The 12,440-nt window shown below is 42.9% G+C and overlaps 1 protein-coding gene across 4 annotated transcripts in view; it reads left to right on the top strand.

Moving 5' to 3' along the window:
* TJP3 (tight junction protein 3) overlaps positions 1–12,440 on the top strand; it is a 195,587-nt gene that overhangs the window by 95,525 nt on the left and 87,622 nt on the right. For all 4 annotated transcript variants that reach the window (XM_075204819.1, XM_075204817.1, XM_075204820.1 and 1 more), the window contains 4 exons: positions 11,039–11,144; positions 11,236–11,288; positions 11,385–11,469; positions 11,703–11,859. In XM_075204819.1, coding sequence (XP_075060920.1) covers positions 11,039–11,144; positions 11,236–11,288; positions 11,385–11,469; positions 11,703–11,859 — 401 coding nt within the window. The remainder of the gene's footprint in view (positions 1–11,038; positions 11,145–11,235; positions 11,289–11,384; positions 11,470–11,702; positions 11,860–12,440) is intronic.

Below are 12,440 nucleotides of genomic sequence, written 5' to 3'. Positions count from 1 at the left end.
AGTGGTGGCAGCAGGCCCCTCCCACTGCGGCAGGAGGGGCGTATTTGAAATAATGAAAGGGAACAGTGGCAAAGTAAGCCCAGCCGGTTCCCAGCAACAACAGACAGGGTGGCATAGGCGGTCCATCATGTCACACCTACATTTAATCCTTTCTGGTACCATGGAACTTTAATTTAGTCCTAGAATCTCTAGTATCAGAACCATTTGAAGGACATTCAAATATAGTTAAAAAGATCATCTATTTGTAATCCCAAAAGGTCGTTGGCAAGGACAAAACCCTTCAAAAGACACTAATCGACAAGTGATGGTACAGGTCTATAAGAGGAATGAACAGAAGGTGCTAAAAGTATTGAGGGCACATTCAACAAGGGCAGTAGTAAACTCATGGGTACATAGAGCTCAGTCTGGACTCCGCTACATACTTTTTCCAGATATTTTCTTCTGGATAAGTTGAACAATAAATACTTTTTTTTTATGCATGAACTCTTTTGTTAGCACTGGTAACCCACCCCAGGGTGGTATTGCATCAGTAAGGGCTGTCATGGAGTAGGAAAAGGAAATAAGCAAATTATACTAATCATTAATTTCTTCTCCTCAAAATACTACTATTTAATTTGGTACCCAACAACCAGGGGTACCAGGTGGGATATTAAGCCAGTACTTTCTAGGTGCAGAGGCCTGATAATTTTTTGGGCCCCTCTTGGGTACCGGGCCTGAAGCTGGCTGAGCTCTTACAGAATTGATGTTTTACACTTGGTTTGGCCTAAATCTGAATATGGTTTAGGGGTTTACTAACTGCCACACATCTGGGGGTAAATGTATTAATGTTCAGATTTTGCAAGTCATTGATATTCAGCGACATTGCACGGAAACTGCAATGTGTTTAAAAGCAAGTTTTGTTCAAGTGGGGAGCAAGGATAGCATTAAAAATGTATAATAAAAGGCTGTGAAGCCATCTGGTCCTAAAACTTTATTTGATTTTAAAGCTTTGATAACATCTGACACCTCTTTTCTCTGTGATCTTATTTCCCTTCACCTCGAGAGACTTCATAGTCAGTTTGGGTCACTGGCATTTGGCCAGAAAATACTGTGTTGCAAGCTGTAATCGGCTTGTTGAAAACTAGGAGTTACCCAGTGATTATACGTATCCTATCTAAGGCTTTTATTTACTCTGAAAGGTCATGTATTTTCTGGTTTATCAATATATATATTTTTTTTTTTCTAGAAGAGGCATTTATTATTCGGTTGGCCTCAGATTTATGCTTTGTGGGCATTCCATGGTAGCATTGGAGAGATTACCTGAGTAGAGTTAATAGAGAATTATTCATGGATCTCAGTATCAATTTGCATTTAAAGTTGGGTATTTAGGAGTGTTTGATCATTTAGGTGCCAAGAACATTGTCATGGACAAGACTGGAGATTTTTATCTACTGTAACTAGTCCATGTGGTAGAAAATATGGAAGTATTGGTAATGTATTGGTAATGTACTGGGCTGGCTCAATACTGAGAAAGATCCGATGTCTAATCTTAATGAATATTAAGTAGGGATGTGCACCGGCGACTTTTGAGGTCTCGTGTTTTGTGTTTTGGATCCGGATTTTCGTTATTTTTGAGGTTCGGATTTGTCTCGCAAAACACTTGACGAAAGGTCTCGGTTCGGATTTAAGGTATTGGATTCGGATTTTTTTTGAAAAAAACATAAAAAGTTTAAAAATCAAGTTTTTGGGCTTATTTTCACTCCTAGGCTATTATTAACCTCAATAACATTCAATAACAAGCATTTCCACTAATTTACAGTGTATTCTGAACACCTCACAATATAGTTATTAGTCCAAAACGTTGCAAAAAGGTATCTTTCTGGACTGCGTAGAGGAGTGGGTCACCACAATATATATTAAAAACCCTGAACTTTTATGATTCGCACCAATAATTGTACCTGGACTGCGTAGAGGAGTGGGTCACCACAATATATATTAAAAACCCTGAACTTTTATGATTCGCACCAATAATTGTACCTGGACTGCGTAGAGGAGTGGGTCACCACAATATATTAAAAACCCTGAACTTTTATGATTCGCACCAATAATTGTACCTGGACTGCGTAGAGGAGTGGGTCACCACAATATATTAAAAACCCTGAACTTTTATGATTCGCACCAATAATTGTACCTGGACTGTGTAGAGGAGTGGGTCACCACAATATCTTAAAAACCCTGAACTTTTATGATTCGCACCAATAATTGTACCTGGACTGCGTAGAGGAGTGGGTCACCACAATATCTTAAAAACCCTGAACTTTTATGATTCGCACCAATAATTGTACCTGGACTGCGTAGAGGAGTGGGTCACCACAATATCTTAAAAACCCTGAACTTTTATGATTCGCACCAATAATTGTACCTGGACTGCGTAGAGGAGTGGGTCACCACAATATATTAAAAACCCTGAACTTTTATGAATCGCACCAATAAATGTACCTGGACTGCGTAGAGGAGTGGGTCACCACAATATATATAATAAGAAAACCATCAACTTGTTTGATTCGCACCAATAAATGTACCTGGACTGCGTAGAGGAGTGGGTCACCACAATATATTAAAAACCCTGAACTTTTATGAATCGCACCAATAAATGTACCTGGACTGCGTAGAGGAGTGGGTCACCACAATATATATAATAAGAAAACCATCAACTTGTTTGATTCGCACCAATAAATGTACCTGGACTGCGTAGAGGAGTGGGTCACCACAATATATTAAAAACCCTGAACTTTTATGAATCGCACCAATAAATGTACCTGGACTGCCTAGAGGAGTGGGCACTGGGCACCACAATAAAATATATAAAAAACCTTCAACAGGTCTGCATTACACTACACATACGGCTGCTCCTCCATCCTCTCCATCATATACATGTTGGAGTTTTAGCGTGTGACAACCTCTTGTTTTTGATAATGTCAGTGCATTTTGAATATTTTTCAATTTGCCCCACACCACTGAATGTACTTTATCTATGATACGCATCTATCTATCTTGACTGCGTAGTGTGGTGGCCCCGGTACACAATTTGGTACCGAGGCCACAATATAATTAAAAAACCCTCCACGTGTCAGAATTCCACCAAACAAGTATCTGGACTGCGTAGTGGGGTGGCCCCGGTACCCAATTTGATACCGGGGCCACAATAAAATAAATACACCCTCCACGTGTCAGAATTCCACCAAACAAGTATCTGGACTGCGTAGTGGGGTGGCCCCGGTACCCAATTTGATACCGGGGCCACAATAAAATAAATACACCCTCCACGTGTCAGAATTCCACCAAACAAGTATCTGGACTGCGTAGTGGGGTGGCCCCGGTACCCAACTTGATACCGGGGCCACAATACCTCCTCCAAACATGCTACAGACAATTCGTCATTGAGATCCCATCAATTATGTTAAAGACAGACAGGGTCCAAGTGTTATTAGTTGACTTTGTAAAGAAAAAAACTGTCCCTGTTGCACATAGTCGTGCAATGAAGACTTACTTTTTCATTTAAAGGCACGATCTTTCAAGTGTAGTGTTTGTAAGTCTAAGTCATATTATACTTTTGGTAAAATTGTTTTTTTTTGTTCCTCTTTATGTTAATTAATTAGTAATAGAATTAAAGTAGGAAATAGAATTAAATAGAATTAAAGTAGGAAATAGAGTGGTATAGAGTTGTAGTGTGGTATAGATAGAGTGGTCCACACAATATAATAATAAAACCCTCAACTGGTCTGAATTCCACCAAACAAGTATCTTGACTGCGTAGTGTGGTGGCCCCGGTACACAATTTGGTACCGATGCCACAATATAATTAAAAAACCCTCCACGTGTCGGAATTCCACCAAACAAGTATCTGGACTGCATAGTGGGGTGGCCCCGGTACCCAATTTGATACCGGGGCCACAATACCTCCTCAAAACATGCTCCAGACAATTCGTCATTGACAGACCCCAGACAGACAGGGTCGTAGTGTTATTGTTTGACTTTGTAAACCCAAAAAAATGTCCCTGTTGCACTTGCACATAGTCGTGCAATGAAGACTGACTTTTTCATTTAAAGGCACGATCTTTCAAGTGTAGTGTTTGTAAGTCTAAGTCATATTATACTTTTGGTAAAATTGGTTTTTTTTGTTCCTCTTTATGGTAATTAATTAGTAATAGAATTAAAGTAGGAAATAGAATTAAATAGAATTAAAGTAGGAAATAGAGTGGTATAGAGTTGTAGTGTGGTATAGATAGTGGTCCACACAATATAATAATAAAACCCTCAACTGGTCTGAATTCCACCAAACAAGTATCTTGACTGCGTAGTGTGGTGGCCCCGGTACACAATTTGGTACCGAGGCCACAATATAATTAAAAAACCCTCCACGTGTCGGAATTCCACCAAACAAGTATCTGGACTGCATAGTGGGGTGGCCCCGGTACCCAATTTGATACCGGGGCCACAATACCTCCTCAAAACATGCTCCAGACAATTCGTCATTGACAGACCCCAGACAGACAGGGTAGTAGTGTTATTGTTTGACTTTGTAAACCCAAAAAAATGTCCCTGTTGCACTTGCACATAGTCGTGCAATGAAGACTGACTTTTTCATTTAAAGGCACGATCTTTAAAGTGTCAGAAAGAGAGAGAAGACACAGGAGAGGAGAGTTGTAGCTGGGGACCTGGGGTGGAAGCTCCCAGGCTCCCCCAGCATTGCCTGGAAGTCTGAGCGTGGTGACTGAGCCAGGGCAAGGAATGTGTGCCCTGGATGAGGGGGAGAACTCCATGCCACTATAGTGAACCCAAGAGAGAGGGGGACACTGCACATGGAAGAGGCCCTGGAGTGAGGGCTGCTACAAGAGGCATGGTAGCTGTAGTGTCAGATCCTGAGGCTGAGAGTACACAGAGTGACGTGTCAGAGCACAGGAGACATTATCCCCGCAGAGGAGGGATGAGCTGCAGTTGAGAGGTCTGTTGTTGAAATAGGACATGCACACTTTAACAAACCAATCATTTCAGCGACAGGGCCTACCAAACAACTTTGACTGAAATGATTGGTTTGTTTGGGCCCCCACACCAAAAAAGCTATTCATCTCTCCCTGTACAGACTAAACAGGCTCTACTGAGGCAAGATGTCGTCCTCATCCTCAACCTCTGATTCCTCTCCCCCTACAGTGTGTACTTCCTCCTCATCACACATTATCAATTCGTCCCCGCTGGACTCCACAACCACAGGTCCCTCTGTAGTATCTGGAGGGCAGTGCTGTACTTCATTGAGGAATTGATTATTCATTTTTATAAACATCATTTTTTCAACGTTGTGAGGAAGCAACCTCCTTCGCCGCTCACTGACCAGGTTCCCCGCTGCACTAAAAACTCTTTCCGAGTACACACTGGAGGGGGGACAACTCAGGTAAAATAGAGCCAGTTTGTACAGGGGCTTCCAAACTGCCTTTTTTTCCTGCCAGTAACAATATGGACTGTCTGACATGTCTACTTGGATGGTGTCAGCAAAGTAATCATCCACAATTTTTTCTATTGTCACAGCATCCAATGCAGCGAGAGTAGACATGTCTGCAATGGTTGGCAGGTCCTTCAGTCCGGACCAGATGTTATCAGCATCCCCGCCAGTGCCTCTTTTGGGAAAACTGAGCTTTTTCCTCGCAGCCATAGATGTGGAAGAAAATGAGGGTGGAGCTGTTGGCATGTCACGGTCCTCTTCAGAGGACAATCTCCTGACCAGCAGGTCTTTGCACCGCTGTAGATTTGTGTCCGCCGGAAACAGAGACACAACATACGCTTTAAACCGAGGATCGAGCACGGTGGCCAGAATGTATTCCTCTGACTTTAAAAGAGTGACCACCCTCGGATCCTGGCAAAGCATACGAAGGGCTACATCCACAAGAGCTACATGCTTGCTGTAATCGCAATGGCTTACCAGCTCCTCCCTCACTTTCTCCAGCTGCTTCTGCAACAGCCTGATCAGGGGAATGACCTGACTCAAGCTGGCAGTGTCGGAACTGACTTCTCGTGTGGCAAGTTCAAATGGCTGCAGAACCTTGCACAACACGGAAATCAGTCTCCACTGCGCTTGACTCAGGCGCATCCCCACTCCTTTGCCTATGTCGTAGGTGGCTGTGTAGGCCTGAATGGCCTTTTGCTGCTCCTCCATCCTCTGCAGCATATAGAGGGTGGAGTTCCAGCGCGTCACAACCTCTTGTTTGAGGTGATGGCAGGGCAGGTTCAAGCTTTTTTGATGTGCCTCTAGTCTGCGGTAGGCACTGGCTGAATGCCGAAAGTGTCCAGCAATTTTGCGGGCCACCGCAAGCATCTCCTGCACACCCCTGTCACTCTTGAGGTAATGCTGCACCACCAAATTAATGGTGTGGGCAAAACATGGGACGTGCTGGAAATTGCCCATATTTAATGCCCGCACAATGTTACTGGCATTGTCTGACACCACAAATCCCCATGAGAGTCTAAGTGGGGTAAGCCACTGGGAGATAATTTCCCTCATTTTCTCTAATATGTTGTCAGCGTTGTGCCTCTTATTAAAGCCTGTAATGCACAATGTTGCCTGCCTTTGCATGAGCAGCCATTTTGTAGATGCTGCTACTGATGCAGCTGTTGCTGTTGCTGCGGAAGGGGATGCATCTACCCAGTGGGCTGTCACAGTCATATAGTCCTTCGTTTGCCCAGAACCACTTGTCCACATGTCCGTGGTTAAGTGGACAGTGGGTACAACCGCATTTTTAAGAGCACTGAGGACACTTGATCGTACTTCTCTGTACATTTTTGGTATCGCCTGCCTAGTGAAGTGGAATCTCGAGGGGATTTGGTACCGGGGACACAATACCTCCATCAACCCTCTAAATCCCACTCCACTGATGGCGGACACCGGGCGCACGTCTAACACCAACATTGCAGTTACAGCCGCAGTTATACGCTTTGCAATAGGGTGACTACTATCGTATTTGGTGGTCATGGCAAACGACTGTTGGACGGTCAATTGTTTGGTGAAAGACTTAGCGGTCTTACGACTTCCCCTCTGGGAAGATGACCGACTAACAGCAGCAACAGCAGCAGTGGCATTAGTAGGCGTACCGCTGCAGGATTCCTCGGATGAATCCCGTATTGAGGAGGACTCAGTCTGGCTGCTGACTTGGGCTGCAGGACTGAATCTGATGGAGATTGTGGAGGAAGTTGACGAGGAGGGTGTTGCTGGTGTGTATCCAACTGGACCACGGGATTTAGGTGTCCCTGTACCGATGAGGGTCCTAGCCCCAGTTCCTGAACTAACCACTGAACTATGAAGGTTATTCAGGTGACGTATAAGGGAGGATGTTCCTAGGTGGGCAAGATCCTTACCCCTGCTTATTTGAGCTTTACATAAGCTACATATTGCCATACATTGGTTGTCTGGATTTGGATAAAAATAACTCCAGACCGAAGAGGTGCATTTTTTGGTCTTCTGACCAGGCATGACGATGGGCTTTTTCATCCCATGGACATCAGCTGTTTCCCCCCCTGGTGCCTCATTTACAATAACCACATCACCATCCTCATCATCAAGTTCCTCCACAGCGCCAGCTACATCATCAATAGCCTCCTCCCGAGCCACCTCTTCCCGTACAGTGATGGGAAGGTCAGGCTTGACAACCACCAACACCCTTGGACTCGCCTTGGGGATTTGTGATAATTTCTCTTTAGAAGGCAGAGTTGTTTGCTGTTTTGTTGCTGACAGCATAACTCTCTTCAATTTTTTGTAGGGGGGGGGAGGAGGAGGAGGGCTAAGATCCGTGGGTGAAGCTGAACCACTAGTCATGAACATGGGCCAGGGCCTAAGCCGTTCCTTGCCACTCCGTGTCGTAAATGGCATATTGGCAACTTTACGTTTCTCCTCAGATGATTTTAAGTTTCTCTTTTTGCTACTTTTTCTTAACTTGGGCTTTTTGGATTTTACATGCCCGGTACTACGAGATTGGGCATCGGGCTTGGAAGACGACGTTGATGGCATTTCATCGTCTATGTCATGACTAGTGGCAGCAGCTTCAGCATTAGGAGGAAGTGGGTCTTGATCTTTCCCTACTTTATCCTCCAAATTTTTGGTCTCCATTATATGTAGCACAAGATACTGCAGAATGTGTGAACTTGGTAATATTGCAGTACCAATGGACTTATACTGCTGGATTGGTTTTGCAAATTTGGTTATAATTATTATATATATTTTTTTTTTTTTTTTTTTTTTTTTTTTTTACTTTTTTTTTATTTTTAAAAAACTTGGGAATAGTGGGGAAATAACTATGCCCTTAGAAGCACAGAGCACAGGACACAGCACCACTGGACTGAACAGGACACGGCACAGGACCCAGCAGCACTACGGAACTCAGCAGGACAGAGCACAGGACACAGCACCACTGGACTGATACTGCAGAATGTGTGAACTTGGTAATATTGCAGTACCAATGGACTTATAATGCTGGATTGGTTTTGCAAATTTGGTTATAATTATTATATATTTTTTTTTTTTTAAATTTTTTATTATTTTTTACTTTTTTTTTATTTTTTAAAAACTTGGGAATAATGGGGAAATAACTATGCCCTTAGAAGCACAGAGCACAGGACACAGCACCACTGGACTGAACAGGACACGGCACAGGACCCAGCAGCACTACGGAACTCAGCAGGACAGAGCACAGGACACAGCACCACTGGACTGATACTGCAGAATGTGTAAACTTTGTAATATTGCAGTACCACTGGACTTTTACTGCTGAATGTGTGAACTTTGTAATATTGCAGTACCAATGGGCTTATACTGCAGGATTGGTTGTGAAAATTTTGTGGTAATTAAAAAATATTAAAGTAGTTTTTGGTATTTTTTAAAAAAACTTTTTTTTATTTTTTTAAACACAGGGGAATATTGGGGAAATAACTATGCCCTTAGAAGCACAGAGCACAGGACACAGCACCACTGGACTGAACAGGACACAGCACAGGACCCAGCAGCACCACTGACCTCAGAAGGACAGAGCACAGCACACAGCACCACTGGACTGATACTGCAGAACACAGCACAGCACAGCACAGCACAGCACTAAACAGCACAGCACAGCACAGCACTAAACAGCACAGCACAGCACAGCACTAAACAGCACAGAACTAAACAGCACAGAACTAAACAGCACAGAACTAAACAGCACAGAGGACCACCTAACACACCCTCCCTCTACCCTGATCAATGCCCGAGTGAAGATGGCGGCGACTAGCGGGGAATTTATAGGATCCGAGTATCGCGAGATCCGACAACGGGATTATGAGTCAGAGCCTCAGTTTCACTTTTGAATTTGGCGCCAATACCCGGATCTGTCTCGGATCCGACTCGGATCCGCAACGTTCGGGTGGGCTCGGATTTCAGAAATCCGAGCGCGCTCATCCCTAATATTAAGTGGGTGGGTACTTTTATTCTCCAAGTATCACACAGGAGTGAAAAGACGAGACAGAGCTTTTGAGTTTTTGAAGGCAAAACTTTGGGTACATTTTGGAGGGGGCTTAGACCTGTCCAAGATGGCTGTCTTGTGTGGTATTAAAATCACCTGCCATAACCACATGCCATGTTCCATTGACCATGTAACCATTGACGGAATTTCACATAAGTTATGGAAAATATATAAATCTTCCCTAAGAGTCCAACCCGGGGGAAAAACAGCTTAAGTGCCAGCTATGTCCGAAGCTGGTCCTAAAGTTTTGTGGCATCAGTCACCACAGAACGACTGTCTGTGGGATGTAAAGTGTCTGGTGTGGGTTGGGATCATCTATATATGTACTGAATTAAGGGTAGTTTGAAGAGTGGAGAGTAGTGAGTTTAGAGCACTAGATGGGGATGTGTGTATGTATATGATAAAAGCATAATAAAAACAAGAACACAAATGCATATAAATCAAACATATGTAACCATTATCATTCCAGAATGCAATATATTGAGATTCAGCTTATCAATTCTTGCCAACCAGTGGAAACTTGCCACTGAGTACATCTAGTATGATTGGAGAGGATGCAGACCAGACCTCTACTGGGTTTCAGTCTGCTCACCTCCTTAACTGTCGTGGGACCTAGAGAGTAATCAAGAGAACAGACAACAGAATAGAATATAAAATATGAGTGACTTGAACCACAAGGAAGGTGTGAGAGGCATCCAGCCACCTCCTCCCCACTCATATCTAATGAAAATGAATGAACACCTAAATGAGTAAGTTAAATGAGGAAGGGACCGGAGACAGGACCATGGGCCACATGGCTGCCTAGGCTGTAAAAAAGTCTACAATACACTAAGCCAGGGTTTCCCAAACCCAGTCCTCAGGGCTCCCTAACAGTGCACATTTTCCATATCTCCTTGCTGGAGCACAGGTGTATTCATTACTGACTGACACATTGTAACAGATCCACAGGTGGTCCTAATTATGTTACATGTGATCCAGAAAACCTGCACTGTTAGGGAGCCCTGAGGACTGGGTTTGGGAAACCCTGCACTAAGCAGTTTCTATGCCGTTGAATTGTATTAATGCCAACACCTAGTTTAAAGTTGCCTGGCTGTCTCCCCCGCCCCCCCACAATGTCTTGCATGTTGAATGCATACATGGCTGTATGTGTTGTTGTGCCCACTTATCCCCAAACTATGCCAGCATTACTTTTGTTCTTAACCAAACCTCAACAAAACAAACTTCATGGACCCATCTGTGTATGTCAATGTTAGTTGCCAAACATACCTCAAAATTTACCCCTCTCCAAGTTCACCAAGGTATGTTTCTTTATTGGTGGTAAACAAAATATTGACAGTTAGGTCTACCATAAGTTTTTATTCATGCATGTTGGATTAGTTAGCACAGGAATGACACTTACGTGAAACCATCTGCTTTTTTTTTCAATGCTTTGTAACACTCACGCATTTTATTTTTAATGTTGGCGTTGGGTGTGTGTGTGCCAAAACATTTTATAACTGTATTCTTTTTTTTTTTTCTGGCAGATATTTCAGAGTTGAGTTCTGATCAGTCCCCACCTCCTTCCCAGCCTCCTCCTCCACCTCCTGGAGAACCCCATAGGAACTCGTTCGAGATCATGGAGAACCCTGTGTAAGCACCTTGATTCCAGGACTTACCTGATTGTGCATTCGTATTTACTTTTCTGGGAAAAGATGGTTCATTTTATTTTTGGTTTTTTTAGTGACAGTCCTCAATTTAACTCATTACGAACAGAAAATTTAGAGCAAGAAGACGGTGAGATATTGCTGGGCTCCACTCTGACCATCCATGTCCAACTCGTGTAATTTGGCATAATTGATACTAATGCCTTTATTTATTTATTTTTTTCAGATAACCGTGTATCTGAACTGGATACTGAATACAAGGAGGAACCTGAGCAACATATTGAGAGAGCGAAAGTTGATCTTAGAGTGGGGTACCACACCTTTCTTTACAAGAGATCTTATACTATATAATCCTTAAGTCTTAAACTTATTCGCTGTCACCTTTTATGTGTCTTGATATTTAATTTCTCTTGAGTTGCTTTTCTGTTTACTCATATATTTTCCTGTTGCTTTACACTAGTACACTTTTGGTTTCTCACGTGTATACCTCTCAATCATTTTGCATATCCATTGCACCACATAATTCCATGATTTTATTATTAAGGTATAGCCCAGATGCACGCCTGGTTCAGTTCAAAAAGGAGAGAAGTATTGGACTGCGCCTTGCAGGAGGGAACGATGTGGGAATTTTTGTGGCAGCTGTTCAGGATGGGAGCCCTGCAGAGCGAGAGGGGATGAAAGAAGGTGACCAGATTTTACAGGTGATCACTATCATGATGGCCATGTCTATGCATATTTCATTTAATCTTCCTATTAAATCATTGATATTTTTACACATCTATTTTAGAAAAAATCCTTTTGGGCTTTACAGACAAAATTGTCAATACAAATAAAGAGATTATGAAACTTTCAAAACTCCAAACATTTGGAAGAAAAAAAACATATTTAGGTATTCTTATTTGTAGTCAAGGTGCGGCTGGACTGAAGAACACATTGGGGCATATTCAATTAGCTTTTCCGTCTGCAAATATGCGTGGCTGAGCGTGTAAAGCGACATTACGGTACCGCAACATTGTGGATTTTCCTTCGCAACCTCATTGGGTGCGCCTGAAATTCTGCGATGTTTCAGTATTGAGACTCGTGTAGCCCCACGTAATCGCAGACGGAAAAGCTAGTTGAATTTGCCCCATATAGTGATACTTTGCATGAGTAATAGAGCTATAACATTAAAATATTAAAGTAATTATGAGAGTGGCGTGCATGATATATGGCAGCAGATTCTATTGGCTGACGCTATTGTCCAGACAATTGCTAAATACATTACATAGCTAGAGAGCAAGTC

The sequence above is a fragment of the Mixophyes fleayi genome, chromosome 1 (assembly GCF_038048845.1).
Source record: "Mixophyes fleayi isolate aMixFle1 chromosome 1, aMixFle1.hap1, whole genome shotgun sequence".
Classification (NCBI taxonomy): Eukaryota; Metazoa; Chordata; class Amphibia; order Anura; family Limnodynastidae; genus Mixophyes; species Mixophyes fleayi.
Note: the sequence above shows the minus strand (reverse complement) of the source record. Positions and strands in the feature narration are given on the sequence as shown.